Genomic DNA, 25030 nt, shown 5'->3' on the forward strand with positions numbered 1-25030 from the left:
AAAACAAAAAACAAAATGTGCAGGTACAGCTCAGTCTATAAATGTAGTCTCTGTTACTGGTTTTATGTTGATTTAGGGAAGACCATTCTGTAAATTGATAACTTTAGGAGCTAGATTTGACAAATCATCAGTGCCGCGTTAGAACTGGTACTGTGTCAGGGTCAGCTGTTATTTGTTTCCCTGTTCTAATGAAGCTTATTTAATGCAACTGTGTAGCCCAAATCTTTTCATGCGCAACCCTTGAATTTATGTGAAAACTAATGATGTCTTGAAATTTTGCATTGAATTTAAGTGAGTAGCATGACTCTTGAAAAAAGTGTAATTTGCTTTCCAGAAAATCAAAGTAGGTTTATTCAAAATTATGCACATCGATTTAATACAGCAATAAACAATAGGGAGGTATGTTGATGTCAAAATTCTGAATGGAAATTATCTTTAAAAAATAGCATTGTTTATAGTAATTTATAAGCAATCATTCCTTGATAAAAGGTCAGAAATGTAGACTTAGCATTTCATCCTACTTCTGACTTTATGCTGATTAGCCTGCCTCTTACAACTGTGTGTTTTTTAAGCTTAGCCTCCCCATGTAGGATATAGGCTTTTGAATTACGATCACACTTATGATAAAGCCAGGTTATGCTGTAAAAAGCCTCATTACTGGCCAACTTTTAAAGGACTCCATAGTGCTGCAGGAATCAACGTGTGTATATCTGACATTCTCTGTGAACATTGCTGATACAGGGTAATGCTCAGGAGTCCTGTGCTTTGGTCTTTGGAATAAGGTGTAAATTTGAGCATCTTTTATATAAAACTGTCTTAAATACTGTCATCTTGCTCTAGCTACAGTCCCCATACTGGCCATATTAAATGCTGAAGTTACATACTTGTTTTGTCAACATTTATCAAAATCAAATCAAACTTTTGTTGTGTTCTTTATTAATGGGAAATACAAAAAGGGGCTGCTGTGTCTTAAAAAGTAAAATGCAAAAACTTTTAATTGCACAGAAACATGCTAGTGCTTTTCATGACAGTGAGTTTAATCCAGCTCTTTCAGGCATTGGTGTAGGTAAGATAACTGGAAGCAGCCAGACTTATTGGTTTGAAACCTTATACCCTGAGTGGAGATTAAATGGGAGGCGTATACACCTATAATGTATCTGTTTTTAGAAGCTTGTTTACATTACTGCTCTCAGATTCTTAATCAACTCATTGAAACAGCTAAAATAATTTGACAAATTAAGAATAGCCCATTTTGGTTAGTGGTTGTTTGGTGATGGAGGACTGATACTTTGCTTCTTGTAACCTCAACCTGAATCGTGGGTTATGCGCGTTTGTTTGTACCTGCTGCTTCAAAGTAAGCCATGAGTTCTGCCCACTCGTTCACTTCAATGACTATACCAGATCAAAGATAATCACTTGTGCTATTTACTGACTACATGCAGAAACCAAAACATTTGTTCATTTTAAGGTTTGAGAAAAGAGAGCAGTTCTTTTCCCTTCCTCAGCACCATTTCTATCCTTCTGTCTTCCTCTAAATGTAAACACTGAGCAAAAATCAGGTATGCAAGAACGTTACAGTGACCAGTACAGAAATCAGGGTAAGACTTCCTTGGATGAGACTTCCTGAAGAAAACTTTATTCGACCTTCAACTGCTGGGTAAACTCTCTTCATTCTATCGAGGTAACGGGAAACAACTTCTACATCAGGTTCACCTAAGCAGATAAGCAAAAAAAAAAAAAAAAAATTAATGTTCTCTGCAGCAGCCAAGCTCTGCACAAAATTTTAACTTACAATTGCAGTTTTAGCTCAAGCCTTAAAGCCAACAGTTTTCTGCTGTTTATGATCCTCATGATGAGAAGGCCTGCCATCAGGACAACGTGTGGGTGTGGAGAGTTGTGTTCTGTGCACAAATAAAATCTAAAACCACTGTGGTGGTTTGTAACCAAATTTTTTTTGTAATCTCATGTTTTACCAAAACAAAAAACACCTTTGCTTTGTCTGGCTTTCTTGTTTGTTTGCTTCTCTCTGTTACAACGGTAATTTCCAATCAGATGGTGGTAGATTGAGGTCTCTACCAGTTTTGGGTAGAGTGCCATGGATCTGGTGGAGTTCTCTCTTTTTTGAATTTAACTATTTTTATTTTTTTTAGGAAGAATCTCTAGCCAGTGTGCACACACAAATTTTCTGGAGTGGAAGACCCTCTTGAGTGACTGCAGCCAGCCATCTCATTTGAGCCCTTTCTGATCCATGATCGTGCAGTATTTCCATCTGAAAGCTTTTATTGTTTTGCCCCTCTCATATACTGAAAGATGCCACAAGAACCTTTCAGTCTGTTACCTTTCACTATTCCTAATTGTTTCTATGTGAATTTATTTCTGTGTAAACAGTTACTCTCTAAAAACCACACCACTGCCCGTAGGCTGAATTTGATTGTAAACATCACTCCCACTTGTGAGAATCAAATCTAAATTAAAACATCCTGAAGAACCAAGAAATAGTCTGTAAGGAAGGTCCAAAAGGAAGTGGTTTTTTGGTAGTACAAACATGCTTAACTAAATTATAACTATAATCAGTCTGGAATCAGAACATACCCAGGGTAAGTTCCAGATGATACAGACGTGCTCCTAGAAGAGACTTTTGTTTTTCTTTCTTTGTAATAGGGCATTACATCTTTTTTTTTTGTCTTCAGAAATAATTAATTTTAATCTCAAAAACTTTCTGAAGCTGTCCATTGTCCTACAAGATGTCTATGTTAACTGTGGGAATGCTGCATTTCTAATAGATTGCATACCACTATAAAGGATGTTAGAAAACACCCTGCGTGCTGCTGCCGTTGCTGTGTCGGGCTGCAGAACTCACGAGCAGTCTGATGCTTTTGAAGGCACAGGTTAAGGCCTGCAGAACAAGCTGTTGTCTTTTCCTCCCTCCACCTGTCATGCTCGCCTGAGCTGTATGTCCCTGAGTAGGACAAAGACAGTTCTGCCTTTGCAAATGCTTCCACAGAGCAGAATTTTGAGGTCTAACAGAAATAACACCTTTCCTTTACATCCATTGTTTAGTAATCGGTACAAGTGCAAGGCAGTGTGCATAATATTTAGTCTAGCGTGGTTTTTGCTTTTTCACTGGTTTACCATGATCTCAGAACCGCTCTCTTAAGCATTGACAAGGCTCAGTTGCTTTTTGAAACTTTCAAACTTCTTGAAACTTTATGATTTAACTGTGATTAAAAAAAAAAAAAGTTAACTAAAAGCAAAACTAGCACTCTAGAGCCATCAGCTTAGAAACAAATTTATCCAATAAAAGCAAAAAATCTGACACGTATATAGGAAGATCTTTTAGCTTTCAGGAATTGTCTGCTACCTTCTTAGAGCCTGTGCTTACCTTTCTCGTATGCCAGATGTTTCTCTTTGAGCATGCGATAGCCATCTCCACCAAAGAGCATATAGGACGGAAGAGTCACGTTGTATATTTCATCCATCTGCAGTGGGACGTAGGCTGGGACTCTGCAGGCTGTACAAAGCACTTCTATGCTAATAACTCTGTTTCCTGGGTCTCTGGAGAGATCATAGACTACGTGGATGCCTACGAAAAGAATACGTGTTTGAGTACCACTTCTTGCAGTGCCTCTCAAACACAAGGGGCTAGAAGCAGCATCCTCCATAATTTTTAAGATTCTTTACGTCAGCTTCTGTGACTGAGAGGTTATATTGTTCTGAGGGACACTGGTTAACGCTGTGTTTTCTTAGCACACAAATCAACTTTTATCCAAGAAAACCCACGAGTTAACAGAATTGCTGAAGTGCTGCCCCACCTCAGTTACCTGTCTGATCATCTGTTCGCTTCTTGTCACATTTTTCACAGAAACAAATTGGATTAGGATACTGCAAGATGAAAATACCTTCCCTGATTGCTGTCAGCATATGCCTTCTCTTTCCACGGTCCTCTTGGTAGAGATGACTTTTAAAGTCAGCCAGCCTAGTATGGATAATAAGCACTGTCCTGAAGGAAAGAAAGCTAAGCTAGGACTGAATGTTGTGGCTTCTACTCGCTGTAGAAGAATCAACATTTTTCATTGTGAACCTTCCTCGTTAAAAGCCCAGGGAGGGCTAGGCCCTGGGAACAGCACTGCCAAGAATTTGCTGCTCAGGAAGGCGCTGAAGCTAGCCCCAAGCACAGCGTCTCTTCCAGCTTTGGCTCTCCTCCTCTGCATCTTCTGTCCTGAACCCTTTCCAGAGCTACTAGGTGTCTTTTCTTCTTTCTTTCTATGAGAAGGCAGCAGAGGGGCTGCTGCCGCTGCTTTATCTTAGTGGTAACTTGCTGGTGAGAGCACTCGCTGCATGTGAGATGTGGGCTTGATGGGGGCACGTGGGGTTCTGGACCTTGCAGGGGATAAAGTGCCCCAACACCAGGCTATGTGGGGAGAGGCATGAATGGGGAAATCACTCAGCCCCTGCCTGTGGAGCCTAGCTTTTCTGCTAGATAAACAAGGGAACCCGCGCGGCATCACAGGGAGAGCAGGAATAAACATGACTGTAGCCTAGCGCACATCTGGATAAATATCTGGGGAGCTGTGATTCAAGAAACGTGTATGTTTTTAATATTAACTGGTCATCCCTAAACTATTTAGAAATTCACTGGAGCAATTCCATAGCCCTCTCAGACTAACTGAACACATCTCCAGCCGTTAGGCAATGGCACAAACTGATTTTGATAAACTGGAAGTTGGCAACGACTTGGCAGGGAAGCCTGGTCTGGGATTTCAGGCAGGCTTTCAGCGAAGAACTGAAAACAGGAGCTTGCTGCAGCGATAACTTACAGCTCTACTTGACCGTCTCTTCCTGTAGATAATTAAACTGCTACCGATCATGGGTTACTGAAACAACTGGGAATCCTGTCTCTGCCGAAGGAAACAGTGATGGCCTGTGTGCTGCAGGCGCTCCCGTGGCTCAGCGAAAACATATTCAGGATAAATAGTGTCAGCTGGCACGCGTGAGGCACAGAGCTGGGATGCGTTGCCAGCTTGCTTTCCATTCTTAAGGAGGCAACGCAAATGCCTTCCAGGTGTCATGCAAGCAAGGGCCACGGAGGGGCTGGCTGTTTTGGAAAACCAAGACGAGGAAGGAAGACAGCATACCTCCAACCTGCAGCAGCTCTCCTGTTCCTTTTCCGTACCTGTGCACACTGTGCTCAAAAGCTTCTTTCAGCGTGGAGCCTTTCAGCTTTACCAAATCGAAACGACCTCCAAATGGCAAAACAGAGAGCAAATCTTCCATAGTAATGCTACCTGGGGGAATGAGACTTTATTTACATTCATTAAAAAAAAAAAAAACAAAAACCATAAAGTTCCCAGTACTATTTTAGGACTGTTCAGCAGTATGTTTTTGACAAGGAAAATGGCAAATGCAGTATGAGAAACGGAGCACCAGTGTGCAGGTGAGGATCACGCGTATTGTCCCAGTCAATGAACCTTTGTCATTGTCATCCAGCTGAACAAGACAAATAAACCTGAGCGTGATGTAACTGCACATATTGTGTGCAATATTGTGTTCAAATACCTCTACTAAAAGAGATTACAAACCACCAACCTAAGATGAAGAAAACCAGAAATTCATACTACAAGTCAGGCAGTTTTTCCAATCGCTTAAGATTTACTCATGTAGTCCTAGAGAAGGATTTTGCTAAAAGGAAAAAATGTGTTTGTTTTTAGTTTTCATTTATCTGATATCAGGCAAATAAGAACTGTAAAACCTTAGCATTCAGAAGAAAAACAAATTCACTTATTCTGTGGCAGACTATAGAAAGCTTCCAGCCATTGTAGCATATGCCACTCTACAAAAGGAGGTAAAGAATAGCCACTGTCTTTCTTTGTTCCACAGCAGCAAGGAGAGAGAACAAAATGTTAAAAAGCATTATGTACAAACAATATTAAAAAATTCTAAGAATGTCAGCCTGAGTGCCATTGCACTCCTATGATGGGTAACTATTTCAGAGAGTTTGAAATAGCTGCCAAACACGATGCAAATCCCATCAAAACAAGCCCATACCTAACGCTGCGTTCAGGCTTGCATGATAACTTGATTGCTCCTTCCTGATAAAGTTGTCATTCAGCAGGCAACTTTACATACCATTAGCTCTCTGTTCATCAATGGACGACCGTATCCCACCTCCATTCAGGATGCACATCGAAACGTGGTTCCACGACTTCCTATCTGGATGTCTGACGTTCTCATAAAGCTGCCAAAGGAAAATGTTTAAATTGATTTTTTAATCTTCACTTACTCTAGGCTGCGGAAATTTGCACACAATACTGAGACTGAAAACAAAGATTTTCTCTCTTCTCTAATATTACCTTCACATCCAGTGTAAAATACTGATACAAAAAAAAAAAAAAGGCAAAACACATTAAAATATGTTTTTTTTTTTAACTTCTAAGAAGAAAACGTTTTGTCTTTTCCTGTAGAGAACTCTGAAACTTTCCCATAGTGTCTGTGTATATGACATTATCAGGGCACGCCAGCTGAAAAAAGGATTTGTTTTTACTATTTGGAACGCTCTTGGCAGACTAGAAAGATGTAGGCAAGTGGAGGAATATCAAACAGGCATACTAGGTCAGACCCCAATCCCTGCTTTGTGCAGGATCGTGTCTCCAACAGTGTCCAAACTCTGACAAAAGCAAAATGCAAGGACAAAATAATATTTATTTGCTTGAGACATGCTAAGTAGTAAAGAAAATGGAGGTGAGGGATTTACTCAGTCGCATGAGGATGACGAGCCTACAGCCCGCTGAAATACCTGAGTAGAACAGGAAAGGGTTCAGCGTAAGGAAATAAGGATAATGGAAGGGATGGGCTCGTTTCCATACAGGAATGGCTGTGGTTATGACTTGTCAGTCTCACAAAGAGATGAACTCACAAAGAGAGAACTACGGGAAGGGCACGACAGAAGCCAATAAAAATCAAGAAGAGCATGTGGAAGTTGGATAGGAGTCAGTCTGTTTTCTCGTCTCAAGAATAAAAAAATCTAGAAAAGATGCAGAAAGGGGTGACAAGGATGGTCAAAGACACAGGAAAGCATCTGATCATAGCACGCTGATGTAGGGTAGGACTCCGTTCTGGTAAAGAGAGGATGTAAGGAAAACATTTGACATCTATAAAATCATGAGTGGTGTGAAGAAGGTTCCAGTGCAAGGACGACTCCGTGGCCTCCAGCAGCATCCAGCCAGGGCGGAGCAGGATGCATCTGAAGAATAAGCATGGACCCTCCAGGTCCCCCTATTCCAGTTCAGCCCCTTCTCCCCTGCACCCCTAGGCTGAGGGTTTGCAGCCTCTAACTTGCAGGTGCGTAAATCCTTTGTGTGTCCAGCTTAGTGCTCACTGGTGTTCCCTGAGACCAGATCCATTCTTGAGTTCGTAATTCTTGTTTAATGAATGGATTTTTTTTTTTCTGTTTGCTGATTTTTCAGTCTGAGCTATACCCTCTAATTTAGCAATTGCCCTGGAACAGACATCAGGATTACAAATTGTAATTCCTCGGTATCCCACAAAAATATGCTTACTATGTGCTCCTACACTCACTACTCTCCAGCCCTGAGCATGGAGGCAGTTTGGAAACAAAAGCTTGCACACTGCAGTTAACAAGTCAGCAGTTTCTCATCTGAGTTCCTTTAAATTCCTTTGTAAATGCCATCTGCTCCTGTCAACCTGTTATCCTGAGATTTTGGGCTCCTGTTGGAGAAGCTCCACTGAACCTGGACACCTCTGTTTTGACTCAGCACAATTGTTCAGTCAATTTTTCACTTTTCTCAGTCTCCAGATTTCCCAGCACAGCTCTAAACATTCAAACCCGTGGTACAGAAAGGTCTGTTTTTTCCTTTAATACCCCTGGATGCACAGCACCAGACAGGAAAGCAAGCTTATAACTGGTATTGCAAAGAAAATATAGGGTGGTCCGTGTGGATTTATGATGAATGCAGACGGTTGTCTACAGATACTTACCTAACTAAAGTAGAATTCGACAGTCCAAGACAAAATGTGTATCAAGAAAGCCTACAGACTTATGAAGGACAACAAAGTGACTTCCTTTAAATTTAAAAAGTGAGGAAATATTTGATCACATTTTTTTTTTCCAAATAAACATACAAGAGTGGCTAGCAGGAAGAAAAAGCAAGGCAGTGACATGCAGAACCGAATGCAGAATTCCCAGATCTTAATCTAATCTGGAAATTAGCCCACAAACTAAGAATTATCATGAGGATTACAAGAAAAGCAGTAACATGGACTGGATAAACAGCTTTGGGGAAATATCTAAATGAAAGCTCATGATCATTAATTGGAGCTTGATTTAGTGGCAGTGCTGGAGGACATTTATGGCAATTCTCATTTTCTGGAAAGAGTTGTGCTGGTAAACCTTTCTGCCCGGAGCATGCAGGGGGGGATGGTGCTACAGCGGGATGGTAAAACAACCCAAACCATTTGTTTTTAAATGATAAGTGACTTCTCATGCAGAGATCTTCTGGTGTGATGTGACTGATGAAGCACCACGATGCTTGTTGGGGTGCAGTGGAGCTGGTAACTCCCTCCAGGCTGGGGTGCCGGGAGCACTGGTGTCTCCCCGTGGGGGTCCATCAGAGCAGGGCCACCAGCCAGGTCCTGTCCCACCACCCTGGCCAGGAGCGGGGCAGCTGGGGGCACTGGGGCAGCCCCAGACACCCGGCACCTCCCTGGGGATGGGCAGGGGCTGTGGGGAGCTGGCAACTGGCCCTGGGGCTGATGTGGGGTCCTGGGGCAGGTGGGCAGGGACAGTGAGGGCTGGCGGTGCCCTCAGGCCCTGACAATACCCTAAGATATTCCAGCCCCTGGGTCCTGGCTCTGTTTCACGAAAAGTCCGTAAAAGGGCACTGCCAGCACTGGCTGAGACAAAAGCGTTGGGCACGCTCACTTGTCAGAGCGAGAAGCGGGGCAGCAGCCTCACGGGCGACAGAGCTTAAAACTGCAGCCTCAGCACCTGCAGGAGCCAGCTGTGAACAAGCAGTTCTCTGTACCAGGATCTATGCAGAGAATAAACTGCTCCTCACTCTACAAAGCAAGACCTGCTGTAGCCTTGCTCCTGCCAGGCCTTTCTAAGGAATCACAAGACGTTATAGTGATGGAAAGCAGCAGAGAAGCTTACACAGAGCTAGTTCAGAGCCTGGGAGCCCTTCATCTGATAGCTCTTGAGTAATTACGTAGATGTGATTGCCACCTGTGGTGGCAACTCCTTACCACGGCATCACAGAGCAAGTTTCCCATGTTGCATTCTTGGAAGCGACATGCTTCGCTCGTACCGTTCAGGTAAACACTAGTTTTTCCAATCTCCTGAGAGTAATTCCCCAGGTTCTTCCTCCATTTTTCCACTTCTTCTTTAATGTGCTCATCTATAAAAAGTAGGATAAAAGTGTAAAATAAGCAGTGCGGTTATTTTTAATGTGCAAAGCATAGGAAAAAGCATGCTCTTTATGCTTCTAAAATGTCACACTTTCCCTAAGGGCTTTTCCAACAAGCTGGCATCTACTCTCGCTTTAAACAAAGCTTAGAGAGGGAGCCAGCGGAACCACACAATCCAGTGAAAATAAACTATTCCCTTGCCACAGCAAGGCTATCTTTCTATTACTCTTAAAGATATTTTTGCCCAGCCCCATTGTAATCTCTGACAGTTGGGGGTTTCTAGCCTCTGCCTTGATAGATGACAGCTACTGTACAAGAATTTTTAAAATATAAGTGAGCCTGGTTTTTATTTGGCATCATCCCTCTTTTTTTTCACCTCTAAATATAGCTTCCTACCCTTTAACACAGTACAAAAAGGAATACTAGCTCAAATATCAATGCCAAGGGGAAAAAGAAGCACATTATAAGAATTAATTCTATATGCATATCTGTGCAAATCTAGTTGAAAATAAACAGATACAAAGATACTTGCATATGCAGACAGATAACGTCACGACTGCTTTATGTCAGCTACTAATTTTAAGCAATCTGCCATGTAACTTTGTCAGCAACAGCAACATTTATAATGGTATAATGTTATGTTCAAATAATACATTTATAAAATCAGAGCACGTATATATCTGAATTTTTGCTCTTACTGTCATCAGAGCGCAAAGTCTCTTAACATCGTCTCATTAAATTAATATATCACTGAGAATAACGTATGATATCTCTGAAAACGTAATTTTAAAAATATTTACTTTGTTAATACTCTGGTAGAATCCAGAAAACCTGGTGAAAGATCAGAGCTTCATACAGTAAACACTAGTGAAGAAACAGAGAACAGAGCATCAGGCAGAGGCGATTGCAGAGCAGACAAGAAGTATGTGACGCAGCCTGGGCAGAATTAAGGACAGAAAGCAGCGAAGGGACTCTCCTTCCAGCTCAAGTGTTCCGGAGCTTAAACATCGAGCACCCTCAGCGCTGACAACAAGAAGCTGTGGGTTTTGTACATTATATTTGCACATTGTCAGAGTATTCCTTTTTTTTTTTTTTCAAAATACTTCAACGTTTCTCTCCTGCCCTGAACTCTGTTCTGAAGAACCCAGTCATCACAATATTTAAAATCATAATTACAGGGCTGCCTACCATGGGACCTGCTGAATGGTAAGGTATAGTATCACCTGACTTCCCACAAAGGGGCTATCAGTGACTTTAAACAGGCAGAGACATACACTGCATTTGTGCACATTCCAAGACCTTTATATTTCACTGTTTAGAAGAGGAAATATGTAAGACAATGGGTACAAGAGTTACACAACCTGAAACTTGCACCAAAGTGAGCTGCAAGTGCAGGAAGCAAGCTGAAATCTTCCGCAACGTTGTGCTGCATGTTTAACACAACAGCACTTGAACAGGAGTAGAGGGTTGCAGGCAGATTCAAGTTTCTAACTCACGTACCTTCAGGAACACTGTTGTCCAGCAGAATAGGGTTTCCAACGGCTTCAACCACATTTCCTTTCTCATCAAATGTAACATTTAAGTAACCGAGATATTTTCCGTAAGCGTAAGCTTGTACAACTGGCACCTTCCTCCCATCGTCTGAGTCAACCATGAATGGATATGGGCCATCTGGCCGTTCAGTAGAGGGTGGGGTGCCTGCAGGAAACAACCATGTAAAGAGGGTCTTCATCTTGTGTGACCTTCAAGGAATTTTTAGAATGACAATTCAAATGCCTCTCATCCTTAAAAAAAAAAATGACCAGGATATTAAACAGAACCAGCTACGAATGTATGAGAAGACAAGCACAAATTTAGTTGTTTTGTTATGTTAATTCATAAGAGAGGACGTTGTTTTCAGCTCCAATAACCACCACAGTGTTTTTTAAGTTGTGACAGCACACTCCTCCATGACACAATAGCAACAAAGGCACTTTTCATTCTGATTATCCCAATCTAAACCTCTAAGTAACGCACACATACAAGCCTCTGGCTGAAAAGCCCTCACACTACTTTATTGTGTATCAGATAGAAAACAAGAATGTTAGTAAAACATAGGGAAAAAAAGTGTGAACTTTTTTTTTTTTCTGATAATATGCAGTATAAGCAGTAAGAATATTTACAAACAGGTCTGTAAATTTTTATGTATACCCAACTGACTTTTTTTTTTTTTTAACTGTACCAGACTTAGCCTCCAAAATTTCAGGCAGGCTGTAAACCTTCTGCAAAAGCAAACTTAATTAACAAGAGAGTTAAGTAGTCATGGATTTAAAACCTGCGAAGTTTGAAGAGTGATTAGATGCAGGACTTGGAACAGATACATTCAAGCAAGATATTTCCAGAGAAGAGAGGTATTGGCTCAGTCGGCATAGGCTTCTGCAGGATTTAGAAGCTATGCAGAGGAGGAAAGTGGCAAAGGAATCCGTGCAGCTCTTGCCTCAGGGGTACAAGCCTCCTCTGTGCCCTTGATAACGTTATCTGAGAGGCATCACACCTCAGATATTCCCGTCAGCATTTCCACCCCTGTCAGCAAAGACCAAGGTCGGGCGGCTCTGAGAGGTCCTGCACGCCCCATGACAGAGCCCCACCAAATCCTGCAGCTCTTTTCCCATTTTCCTGTCCACGGGACTGTTGCAGTCTGATGGGCAAGAGCTGGGGTGCCCGTGGGCTGGGGCGTGTGAGAGCATGCGCACAGGACGTGAACTGGGAGGACAGCAGGATCCTGGCTTGCACTGCTCACCGCACAGCTGGTTTCCTCTCATTTAAGGTTGTTTATGTAACATGAAATCCAGGGATGATAAGCATGACAAATGTTCCTCCTAGAACACTAATGCAATTCATATTTATCTCTAATCCCTTCTCTTCCCCAGTGAGAATGGCTGTAACAAATGACAAACTGAACCAAACTCACCAGAGGACTATTTTTTTTCTACTTTTACCCCGGCCAACAGAGTTGGTTTCTTGGTAGTGCCCAGGCCTCTTCACTATGTGACGTTTATTTTGGGAAGAATTTAAGAAATCCTGCAACTATGCATGCAAACGTGACTTTGGGGTTTTGGAACTGAAAAAGGAATTGGTTTTGATCTCTTGCCCTTGTTTAGTCCTTGAATGAATGGAAACATTAGCAGGAGGAAGTTATGCTTTCTGGTCTTCATTTTAGTTTCTATCTATAGTTAGTTTCTATTAGTTTCAGTTGTGAACAGTGACATTTTGACTACTACGGCAAAGATTTGTTAGTCAATGCCCGTAGAGAGCTCGTGTCTCAAAGTGATGGCGGTGGTGGTCAAAGCACCTCACTGGGTGCGCCCCAAAGAGGTGCCACTGGTCACAGCTTGCAGCTGTGAGGTGCCCAAGGGGCTGAGATCTCCGGGTTCACATCCCATCTCCGTCTGTAAGAGTTCACAGGCACACCTCTTGTCATCCCAGGCAGTGCACCACTATCAGACTACGACAGCTGCAATTTTGAGGCACAAACTCTACAGGCATTGGCTAAACAGAGCTCCTCTTTGCAAAGGAGTCCGTGTTCTAGCATGTAAATCCATGATGAATGCACACTTTGAGTACTGTATACATCCTTTGTTTTTCCATCTCCCAAAGAGCTGAATAAAACTGCCAAAAAATGCCACCAGCGGGCAGCAGGCTGCAAACAGGGGAAAAAAAAAAAAAGAGCAAGGTCCCTGCAGGATGCACAGCTCAGTGCTGGAACACCCTGCCACCAGGTGCTGTGAATGCCAAAACGCTGCAAGGATTCAAGGGGAGCTGGGGCAAGTTCAGGTAAGAGAAGTTTCAGCAGGGACTAGGAAACACGAAAATGCTGCTTCTAGCTTGGGAAGCCCCTGAGCTGCAAGCTGCTGGGAGCATATTAGAGTACAGCATCCCCACAGGCTTGCCTGTGTGTATGCTTTTCCTTCACCATCACCACTTGGTCACTCCTGAAGACAAGACGTCGAGATGGATGGTCCTTTTCTCTGCTACGCTTCAGCCACTTGTCTCCTGCACCCCTTCACTGGATGTTTTGCAACGTCTAACTTGTAGGTGAGTAAATCCTTTGTGGCTCCAGCTTAGTGATCAAAGTTATTCCTGGAGGCCAAATTCAAGATGTATTTTGAACCCTGTAATGTGTAACTGTAACCTGCAATGATTTCTTTCTAGCAAATGGGATAATAAAAGGTGAGAGACCGAGGGAGACAAGATCTGCAGTAAACATGGGATAAATCTGCATGAGAAAGTGAAAGGAGGTGAGTGGGCAGAGGAGGGGATGAAATAGTGCAAATTCTTTTAAGTGGTGAAGTACCTGGGGTACATGGCACTACCCTATGACTGAGGCACAAGTGAAATTTTGCTGAAAATTATAGAAAATTCCAGTTATACTCTCAATCAGTTGATGAAGTTTCTGCTAAATTTAATGCTCTATCTTCTATGCTTTTAAAAAACAGTTTTTGTTGTTGTTTTTCCACTTGTGGCACAGAGAAGGAAGCAGCACTGGAGAAGGAATGAGCTGCTGATGGCAGGCTCTGCCTACAGTAGCAGAAGAAATTAAACCTTATTGACAATGTTCATCTCTGGAACAATGTTTATCTCTAGGGGAGAGAAGCATAAAGTCACGTGAAAAGAGAGACTGAACAAGATAGAGGAAACCTGGGAAAAGGGAGAAGCACAGGCGTTTTTTAGTGGCAAGCCTAAGATAAATTTATGAATGCAGAATCAGGCTCCACATAAGATCAATGTTGGTATCACTTCGGAAGTTTTATATGATTGATTTTCTTGGTTTTGTCACAAATAAAGTTAAATGTAAACATATTGTTTACTCTTTTATCTAGCTAAACTTGAAACACATACAGTATGCGTGGCCATGATTTACCAGTATTACCACCTGTGTGCTGCTTTGTCTAGGTCACCTTGCACATCTGCAGCAGTAAGGAACATTTCAGTGAGTTAGCGCACTTCTGGCTCAGTGACTGTTTAAATATTAGTTTCTTCTGTGGGAGCTATGGAGAGGTACCAGCAATGAAACTGGCCCAGCACTGCCAGCAGTAAACTACATCTGTGAAAGTATTCTGAGCTTAAGGAGAAACAATCAGTTTCAGCTTTGTTTTAGAAATAACATTTCAGTAAGTAGTAAAATACCTGTATAGAGAAATGTGTTTGTATGTCCTCCGACTACAACATCCACTCCTTTCACTTTTTGGGCGATATTTTGGTCCACAGTAAAACCAGAGTGTCCTAGTGCAATGATTTTGTTCACTCCCATTGCAGTAAGTTTGTTCACTTGTATTTGTAATGCTTCAATTTCATCTTCAAAGATTACATCATTACCTTAAAAAAAAAAAAAAGGAAGAAGCATGAATGTATTGACAAAGTACCTTAATTACTAGTTTTTCCAACAAATACTATGTGATAGTGCTATTATTTTATATAACTAATGAAACTTTGAATAGTAGTGGCTTTCAAAAGTCCTTAGCTGGCTCAAGCTCCTAACCTGATCTGATGTTCTCCAGTCTCTCAAGAGTCCCTGGGTGCTTAGACAAATTCATTATTTTTTTTTCCACTGAAATGTGTATACTTGCATATACTAATTGTTATAACTCCATTAAAAAGAAATCCAATTATGCCAATTGTGGCATCAAAAATTGAATGGCTTTTACTATTAATATGATGATGATGATGATTGTTATTAAGCTAGGAGAAAGGAGACTATATATGTCAGTAAGTGCTTGGGTATAAACACTAGTATAACACTATAAAATTTTTTTCTTCCCATATTATGTTTCTTTGAGATCTTCCACCTTCTCCTGGGTTCTCTCTCTCTCTTTGTACTGTAGACTCATCTCATTTTTCCCCCTCTTCTGAGGCTTTAAAAATCAACTTCTTCAAAGTCCTGCACTACACTCTGAACTGCCTTTTTATTAAATTATCTCACCTAATGAACCGCTGTCAGTAATACCAAATGGCAGCACAGAACACAACTGAGCTGCTGTCCCAAAATGAGAACATAAAGAATGGAAAGTCTGGAAAGGAGAAAGCTCCTCTGGACTACAATGTTGGGAAACTCAGTCTTTCCGAAATGTTTCTGTGCCTGCTGAAGTTACTCTAACATGACAAACGGTTACAAGAACGCTAGACAAACATGCACTTTCAACCTGGCCACAGTGTTTATGGTTGCGCAAAAGGACTTCCTATGTAAGAGGCTAATTTCTTTGACAAAGATTTAAGAACAAAGTTTAAGAACATAGTCAACAAACTGTAATCGCAAACTCTCCAGTGAAGACAGCTGAAAAACTGTTTCTACCAATTCTCCGTCTACCTAATGCCCCTCCTGCCTGCAGAGTTTTTTGATCAAACAGTTTTGAAATATGCCTTTAAAGTCAAAAGATTTACATTATTTCATAACAAAGGGAGGAGTGAAACTAATTCATGATTCAATGCAAAATGTCTCAGGAAATGAAGAGGAAACTGCCACAATTGAAGAGATAAAAGAGGGTTATATAAATTGGTTAACCACCACACCCACTGAATAGTTCTACAACTGCCAGAGGGAATCTCTGTACTGCACATTTCGGAGTAAATTGTGTAGAGCATCCCCACATTTTCTTCCTGTGGACCTCTTCTTAGGATCAAAGAGTCATAAACTAATTGAGGTTGGAACGGACCTCCGGGGGCCATCGACTCCAAAACCCACTTGGAGCAGGAACTCAAAGCCAGATGAGGCTGCTCAGGGCCCTGTCCAAGCCAGCTGAAAATCTGCAGCCTCGCTGGGCAACCTGTTTCAGGGCTTAACCGCTCTGACCGTGACAAATCTTTTCCTTACGTCCCGCCATAATTTCCTGTGGTGCTACTTGAGCCCATTGTCTTTTGTCCTTTCTCTGGGCCCTTCTCAAAAGAGTGTCTTCCTGTCTTCTCTAAGACAGTCAAAGACTGCAGTTAGATCCCCCCCTCAGCCTTCCTTCTCCAGGCTGCCAGCTTCAGCCCCTTTGTATTTCCTTGTGGTTGACAGAAGCTGGGCCTAGTTGATGGCTCCTGGCAGAAAACAAAGTGCAAGAAGCACACCTTGAGCGTAGGCCCGTCAAGGTGCTCATCTCACCACCTGTGGCCACACACATCACGGTGTGGGGATCGGTTCTGTAAAGACAGCTGAGATCTCCAAACAAAGGGCCAAACACGGACTGGCTGTGACAGCAGGCAATTCTTTGAACTTCTCCTCACCCTCAAAAAGGGATTCCTACTTTGAGGATGCAGGGACTGCCCTCATACCTTCCCCTTGACCTAGTCATGGCATGCCACACAACTTGGTGTCTCTGCCATTGCAGCACTTCATCAAACTTAGCTGAAATTGGCCAGCAGGTTCAAAAAATGTACAGTGAGGGACCACAAGAGCAATTTAATTCCTCATTTCTCTAGAAATCAGGCAAAAAACCAACATACGGCCTAGTACTCCATTGCCCATTTTTCTAAAACATCTGAATTGAAATATAGGCCTTAAATAAGAGTTACCTGTTGCTTGTGTCAGTATTTCACTTCTCTCTCAACTTATTAAATTGAGGTGACATCCTCTTTTCTTTCTAGCTGGAGGTAGAATTTCAGATAAAACATCCAAACAGAGCAGGAAAAAAGAACTGGCTGCACATTAAAAATGTTACGCAAGCCAGCCAGAACAAAGTGGGATAAATGGAATTTCAAATTCCATTTTAAGAAAACTGGCCAAGCTGATATTTTTAGTAAATATTTTGCTGCCCGTAGGGTTTTAGAGTAAGCTGTTTTGGGTTTCTACCTTACACAAAAAGACAGTGGACAAATCGAGATGTATTATTTCACAGCACCAAACACGTACAGGGCACCTCTCAGGACAGATAAATATTTGCTATTTTGGGGGTTTACAGCATAATGTCAGAACAAAAGCAAGTGAGCCAGTAGCAGCAAATATGAGAAAGACGGTCTTGGGAGGGATTACCAGAGCAAAGCAAGCACATAGACAACTCTGTCAGTGTACCAAGGTATGAACAGCTCTCGCAGGACACGTGGCTGGGCATTCAGCTGAGATAGCTGTATACAGCAACACAGAGGGGAACTTTAGAGAAACTGCCAATTGGCTGTAATCTATAAATTGTGCTAAGTGTTCCTCATCCCTATGGTTTCCAAACAGTAACATTAACAGTACCTTCAGCGGAGATTAATTGTTCCTTCATAATGGGAACACTGAGATTTAAGGACTTTTTAATTTTAGTATGTTGATAGATATTTTACACTATGAAAAGTACAAGCTGTAATTTCATAATTGTGTTGTAGTAATTGGGACTTAACAATGGAAGAAATCACACTCTCAACAAAATTTCCATGGAAAGTAGTCATGTAGAAATTCACGTTTCAGCAATTTCAAGCTTCCTATCTGAAGCCCTGAAAATGCCCTAAGAGCGTACAGTATGCCAAAGCAATTATTGCAGAGGCTGAGCAAACTGAATCATCTGGAAGAAGTGTGTAGAGATAAGCAAGGTGCTGAGCTTAAAATTCATTGAATATCTTATTCATTGGGCTAAGGAATTAGGTTGACAATTATTTTGCCACTGACCCACCTCTGCCATGATTTTATCCATCTGAACGACTGCTGGATCCTGGTGATATACTGTCACTGAGCTACACTAACATGTCCTGAACTCACATTTTCAAAGCTTCCAAATGTTCCTTCACACACAATGAGTAGGCAAAACAGAACACTGTAAAAACCCTGATTGCTATAAATGGTAGCTGTTAGATTTTGTCCTGCTGTTCAGTTACGCTGTGGAATAGAAGTATTCCACTTAGCTTAGGGCTGCTTTAGCTGCGTATATGGAGATAACCAGCCTTTCCTTCTAATACTGTTTTTTCTAGTTGTGGCCACTGTTAAAACGTCTCAGCATATTGAGACATTCAATATAATATTTAGATCTTACAGGAAAAGTATTTAAATGCTTCAGAAGATCACTCCAACACTATCTGGCTTTTGCTCTAGTATAGTTATTTGCAAGAAAGTTAACCTGATGATCTCGCGGCACCAGCACAATTGTTTGGAAGAAGAGCCAAGATCTACTTTATTAACTCTTAGTGAAGAACAATACTGGACAGATTGGCTATACATTCATTTCTCAAACTCAGTATGATGTCAGATGACACACTGTCATGCACAGGTGAAATTCTGTAGCCTACACAAAACACCAATCAATTTTCTTTTTCACTGGGGGACAAATAAGACAGGACTCCCCAAAACACAGCATTGTAAAATAGGAGTCAGATACAGAAGTCTGTTCTGACCTCCGACACCCACTTCCGAATAATTTAAACAAACAGGAATTAAACAGAACAGAAGGAACAGTTTTACATCATAACACCTCCTGTAAGTACTGAGTATTCCTTTTCTCAGGAACATTATACATTACTTATTTATTACTATGCAATGGAAAGAGATATAATAATATGAAGTTCTTTTTCAGTCTGGAAAATGTTTTAAATAAATGTTTAGGGCACTCCAGTTTCTTTTAGAACCTACTGCAAAAAAAGCAGGAAAGAAAGTCTGATTTTCTCAGAGGGGCACTGAACTGTGAGCAGGCAGTGACTCAGATCTGCTATGGTTGATTTAAATGTTTTCATTTTATTTTATTTATAATTATTTGTTTCCATTTCATTTTATTGAAAACAAAAACCCTTAAATGTTGGAATAAATAGTCAAAAATGGACAAGTCTCTTCCTCATCAACTTTAATTTTACTCATGAATGAAGCAATTGTCGTAAAAGTCGAATGGGTGTTCCTTCTGTAGTCTAAATTCTGGAAATATCCGAGAGGCCAAAATCATCTTGGGCAACTTCTGCTTCAAAAACACAGAAGCAGCTCTCCTTGCTTTTACTAGTGCTTAAGCACGGATGCATCCACGAGCAAAATTTCAACACAGTGATGTCTTTGTTTCAACACACATCACTCTAAAGGTAAGCTGTATTCATGACTTAAAACTTATTTAAATGGATAAATAGCAGAATGAATATAAATTAAAAACAAAACCACCAATAACACTCCCAAAGCACCCCCCCACCCAGGTTTCCCACAATCTCACTGGCCTTCTAAGAATATATTCTTAGATAATTCAGTGACACTAGATAATTCAGCTCTGTATGAAAAGATCTGTGACAACGAGCCTTCACCAGTTTAATTTCAGGCAGTTAAAAGGCTCAATCATACAGGGATATCCTGAGAAAACAACAAATTTTCAACTGAAAACATTCATCGTCTTTTGATTCAGACAAATAGGTAAGTAATACAATAGCAATAAAGGGTATAGATTTACATACTAAAGAAAACATACCTGGCTGTGAAAGAAAGGAAGTTTCCTTTGTTGTATAGCCAACGATGCCTATTTTTTCAGAGCCAATATGTATTATTTTATAAGGATAAACATATTTCATCATTTCATTTCCTAATGGGGTGTTTCCCTTAATGTTTGCACTCAGGATTGTAAAATTAGCATTTCGAAGTAGAGGATCCAATAATCCACTCACACCTTCATCAAACTCATGGTTGCCCAAAGCCTGTGGAAAAGCAAGAAGAAAATCTAAGACCCTACCTCCAATACTCAGTATAAGTACCATCATAGATGACATACGAGGTATGTTTGAGAAAACAAAGTCTGGGTTCTACTGAAGAATCACAGAATGCTTTGTGTTGGAAGGGACCTTAAAGCCCATCCAGTTCCACCCTCCCTGCCATGGGCAGGGACACCTCCCACCAGCCCAGGTTGCCCAAAGCCCCATCCAGCCTGGCCTTGAACACCTCCAGGGATGGGGCATCCACAGTTTCTCTGGGCAGCCTGTGCCAGGGCCTCGCCACCCTCTGAGTGAAGAATTTCTTCCTAAACTCTAATCCAAATCTCCCCTCTTTTACTTTAAAACCATTCCCCCTTGTCCTGTCATTCTCTGCCTGAGCAAAAAGTTGCTCTTCAAGAACACTGTAGCTTGTTAAAAACAGAACATTCCTGTTTCTCACAAACACAGAAATGTTACTTTTTTTAGGTTTTTGCTTTTCAGATGCTCTTATACCAATACAGATGTGAAAGTCAGAATGTAGAACTATCTAAACACAGGTCTGTATTCATACACCAAATTAGAACCCAGCAGTTTTTCATCCTGTAACTGCAAGACGGAGGTTTAACAATAACCATCAAGGAAAACATGCATTTTGTGCAAGAAAAACACATTGTTAAAAAAAAAAAAAAAAAAGAAAAGAAAAGAAAAAAAAGTGCTACATGCCAATGACAATATATTTTATCTCTAAATAAAACCTGTATTTTAAGAGCTTGTGCTTGGAGCACAGTTTATATTTACACTGACATTTAGCAAGAGTTTGTGTGCTCTAACACAACAGGAAAATGTAATTTTCTAGCTATCATCCATACGCAGAAGCTCTAACATGCAGAAGAAGATCTAATATCAGGCAGTGAGGGTCTCCGTAGGCAATCTGCAGTAGATGTGTGTGCCTACAGGTTTAGCCTCCTCAACACTGTGAAGTCTGAAGAGTATCACAGAAAATGAGCAGCCCAGCTTCTTCAGTAGCAAGATAATACTACCAAGAAGAGGATGTTCTGTTGGGTTAGGTTGCCAAACAGAAAATAATGGACTTACCTTAAAAGACCACAGAATCGCTCATCCCCGCCCTGTTTTCATGCTCAGCCCAAGTTGCCGCATGCCTGTGCCTGCAAGTTTGGCAACAGCCAGCAAATCCCTGCAGAGAGCAGCTACGCAGAAGCTCAACACACGCAAGAGCCTTGTAGCACATTTTGGTGTGAGGAAAGAAAAGGCTTTCTCTATGGAAATGTGGTCATGGAGTAAGTTGGCACATGTAACAATTTCCAGGTGGGAACTGGAGCAGAGCACGAAAGGGGTGCTAGAGTCAATTAGCCAGCTCTTCTAAACTAAAGCTTGCTTGTAATTTCATCCCGAAGATTAAGTTGGGAAAGCTGTATTCATCATCTAAGAAGACTGATATACCTCTCTGCTCTACTTAGACACACAATCCATGTATTTGTTCCAGTTTTTAGTCCCCAAACAGACTACATCGCGTGGCAGCCCAGGCAGGACCCTGAAGCCCCTACAAGCACGAAAGACCAGCAATTTTGATCACTGGTGTCTTTCTTTCAGGGGAGACAAAAACAAAACAAAACAAACAAACAAAAAAACAACAACCAACCAACCAACAAAAAACCAGAAGGAATAAAAAATGGAATTGAACCCTACAGAAACTTGTTTCAGTGCCAGTTGATGTTCCCAAAGGATGGCCACAGACTGATCGAGCGTCTCGGTACAGTAACAAGCCATTTTCTTTTGGCTGCTGCATATACCTTCCGTTTCTCCTAAATACACAATTATACCCCAAAACAACTGGTTGCGAATTAAGTAAGAATTTGAATTGTATGTAACTGCCACTAGCTCATCATGGAAAAAAAAGGAACGCGCTTATGAAACCTTGTTTCTCTTGGCTTTGTAGCTTGGGTTTGGATTATTTCATGTGCATTAGGATAAAAGCTTTGATCAAAACTTTTCCCATGGTAGGGGTGGTTATAAAGTCTCTTGTTCATGAGAAATCACTGCTGTCTAATAATATTTTTGATGAGGCTTTTCCTCTGGGGAGGAGGACGTGGATCATTTGGGGTTTCTTTACCCAACCACCCTTATGCACAGAGCTTCTGTGACTTTGTATCTTCGCGATAAACCTTCACCAAATCCAATTACGCTGGCCAATGTGAGTGTAAATCACAACAGGGAATAAACAGAAACATGCAGGCGCACAGCATGTGGTCATTTGATCCTCCTTTTCACAAGAAATCAGGCTAAAAATATTTCAGAAAATCACAATACAATTGACGATGAGAATTAATCTTATGACGATGAGAATTAACAGTAAAACTGGAACGCTTCTCTCATCCCACCAGTTACTGTCTTTGTTGTATTTACTGTGATGATTTTGGTGTGATTAACCCCAAAAGGCAAAGCTAGTGACAAGAAGATTTGGAAGGGGATGCCTAGCTAAACAGGAGAAAATAGGTTTGATGGAAAAACAGGCATAAATGGGAAAAGGAGAAACCTAAAAAAGGAAATTTGCCCACTTGTTGAGCAGACCTCTGATAACATTGCCAGGCTGCTCCAGACCCTCCCATGGCTCTCCTGGCCTCATCCTGTAACAACCTCTGTGACTCATGTTCCCTCCTTCATCCTGTTTGCAATCCTACTCCAGTGTTTTAGCTTCTAACCATTTCGGTAATCCCCACACACTTCTACAGCTGTAGCTTCCCAAATTCTGCTTAAAGAAACACTAGCTCATCTCTCCACAGCACAGCTCTTACCTCGCTCCCTGTGCAAGTGGTCGACTACTCCTCCTAAGGCATTAGCATCCAGCACAAGCCTCTGGATGTCCAGTAAGATCTGGATTTATTTTTTTTTATTTTTTTTTTAATTTTGTTATGACAAAAAAGCAAATGGAACCTCCTAACCAAACTGCTGATGCTTCTTCCTACATAACGTACTCCTAAAACTAGGCGCTAGCTGGACGCTGATGATTTTGCCTAAAGGAATTTCTTCTTGTGATATGACCAGGAACCAAACAAGCTCCTGGGTCATCCATGAGCCAGTCAAGCCAGCAAATTTTAAGGCTGAGAAAGAGCAGCCAGCAGCAAGCTTTGGGATGAAAGGTGAGCAAAACCATCCTGAGCTCTCTCGCTGCGCTGCAGAACCCCAAAGCACTTCCCAGCTCTCAGGAAAGACAAGTCCTGCAGGCACACATTCCTCCCCATCACCACTGGGAGGAAAACCCCTGGTGATGTTAGTTTTAGGATTAGGAAAAGGTTCATCAGGCCAAGCAAACAGAGCAGCATCCTCCCCAGAGCCGCCCATCTGGCATGAGGTGTGTTTAGCCCAGGAGAGCGTGCTGGGACAACACTTTCCCTTCTGTAGCTGCCCTGGGCCAGAGGAAAGAAGCGGCTGAAGCCATTTTTGCTGGAAAAGGAAAGTACAGTCCTTTCCTGAGAAAGCAAAAAGATAAAGACAGAGTACGTGATACGCCCAGAACAAGATTTTTCCCTCAAGCTCTCAGCCTGGATGAAATAAATACACAGCCACTCTCAAATGTAAGTTCCATCTCTCTCCTCCTTTCTGGGGTCGTACACAAGCAAAACAAGCCACAGTAATTCTTTACACAGGAACAGGCTCAGAAGCAGAGAGAAAGGACTTAAGCACCCCCCAGCCTCAGTCCCAGATTCCTCAGTCTTTCTCTCAGCACTCAGTAGAGCAGAAGAGGCAGTGTGAGGGCGCAGCACCCTCTGAAGCACACTGTGACGGTCACCGGGCTGTTCACACCCTACCGCAGCCACAGCCGCCTCATGCCCAGACCCTCACGTCTCCAAGCCTGGTGGCACCGGCCACAAGCACTGGCTTAGAGCCCCAAACCTTTTGGAGCAGCACCACCACTGTGCACCACCTGTCCCTTCCCACAGGACTGAAGCCGGCTGGGCTGCCAGCCGCGAGCCCCCTCGGCACGGCTTTGAACCCTTGGCAGGGCTTTGACCCCTCAGCAAGGCTTTGACCCCTCTGCTGCAGTCCAGGCTCCTCACCCGGTGCTGCTGGCCCCGCCGCTGTCCCTCCACCAGCACCCCGCTCCTCTCATCCCCGCAACACCGCGGGAGCGAGGAAGGCGATCCCCAACACCCCCAGGAGCGGGATGATCCCCCCCCCTCCCCTCCGCTCTGCTCGCCGCCCCTCTTTACCATGGCGTCGTAGCGCAGCAGGTTCATGAAGTGGACGGCCTCCCGGCCCTTGTAGCGGGAGAACCACACGGTGCCCTGGTACTGGTCCCCGGCGTCCAGCAGCAGCACCGCGCCTCCTCCCCTCGCCGCCCGCTCGGCCGCCACCCGCGCCGCCCGCCTCGCCACGCCGCCCTCCTCGCAGCCCCGCGGGCCCCCCGCGCAGCCCCGCGCCTCCACCCGCGCGTGGACGTCGTTGGTGTGCAGCACCGTGAGCCGCAGCCCCGCCGAGGACGGGCGGAGGGACAGGGACAGCCACAGGGACAGCCACAGCGCGGCCACCCGCCGCCCCATCCCCTCCCCGGTGTCCCCTCGGTCCCCCCCCGCGGTCCCCTCCCGGTGCCCCCCCCCCCGGTGCCCCCCCCCCCGGTTCTCCCTCCGAGCTCGCAGCCGGCTGCCCGAAGTGGTGGCACGGGAGGCAAAAAGTCAGCCGGCGGCGAGGGGACAAACTCCGGGAAGGCTCCTCGGTGAATGGTTAGCGTGCTGGAAGGGCTTTCTCAACCTTCGCGTGGAAGCGGTGGCTCTCAGCGTCCCACCCAGCCTTTCCCCTCCTCTTTCTCCGGCGGTGCTGAAAATAAAGAGCGCTGTTTCAGCCCTCGGGATGACTTAGGCAGCTTTAAAAGCTGGTTTAATTATAGTTTTAGTGTTTTCAGGGTAGGCTCGTGAATCGCTTTTGAGAGTGTTTCCGTGGTTAAACGCTAAGCTTACGGTTGCGGTTTGGCATATGCTTGCTGAGGGGAAAAAATAGGAACGCCGATGCC

At 42.9% G+C, this 25030-nt stretch overlaps 1 protein-coding gene and 1 long non-coding RNA gene across 4 annotated transcripts; one reads left to right on the forward strand and one right to left on the reverse strand.

Annotated features, from left to right (window-relative positions):
* Nucleotides 1-1518: 1518 nt before the first annotated feature.
* On the reverse strand, nt 1519-24601 carry NT5E (5'-nucleotidase ecto). The gene is made up of 9 exons (XM_048079886.2): nt 24234-24601; nt 19788-20010; nt 14590-14778; nt 10924-11121; nt 9262-9413; nt 6127-6235; nt 5136-5285; nt 3383-3583; nt 1519-1713 (listed from the first exon to the last, which is right to left on the reverse strand). The coding sequence occupies exons 1-9, from the start codon at nt 24561-24563 to the stop codon at nt 1556-1558; spliced, it is 1710 nt and encodes a 569-aa protein (XP_047935843.2). The 5' UTR covers nt 24564-24601; the 3' UTR covers nt 1519-1555.
* LOC106035384 (uncharacterized) lies at nt 12940-21194 on the forward strand. Of its 3 annotated transcripts, XR_010830484.1 has the most exons (5): nt 12940-13236; nt 13401-13497; nt 13615-13700; nt 19933-20087; nt 20961-21194. It is a non-coding gene; the product is annotated as an uncharacterized lncRNA (long non-coding RNA). The 3 variants fall into 3 exon arrangements; XR_010830483.1 differs by lacking the exon at nt 20961-21194 and having other exon boundaries at nt 12942-13236; nt 19933-20168; XR_007169369.2 differs by lacking the exons at nt 19933-20087; nt 20961-21194 and adding an exon at nt 13931-14595 and having other exon boundaries at nt 12943-13236.
* Nucleotides 24602-25030: the final 429 nt, after the last annotated feature.

The sequence above is a fragment of the Anser cygnoides genome, chromosome 3, assembly GCF_040182565.1.
Source record: "Anser cygnoides isolate HZ-2024a breed goose chromosome 3, Taihu_goose_T2T_genome, whole genome shotgun sequence".
Taxonomy (NCBI): domain Eukaryota; kingdom Metazoa; phylum Chordata; class Aves; order Anseriformes; family Anatidae; genus Anser; species Anser cygnoides.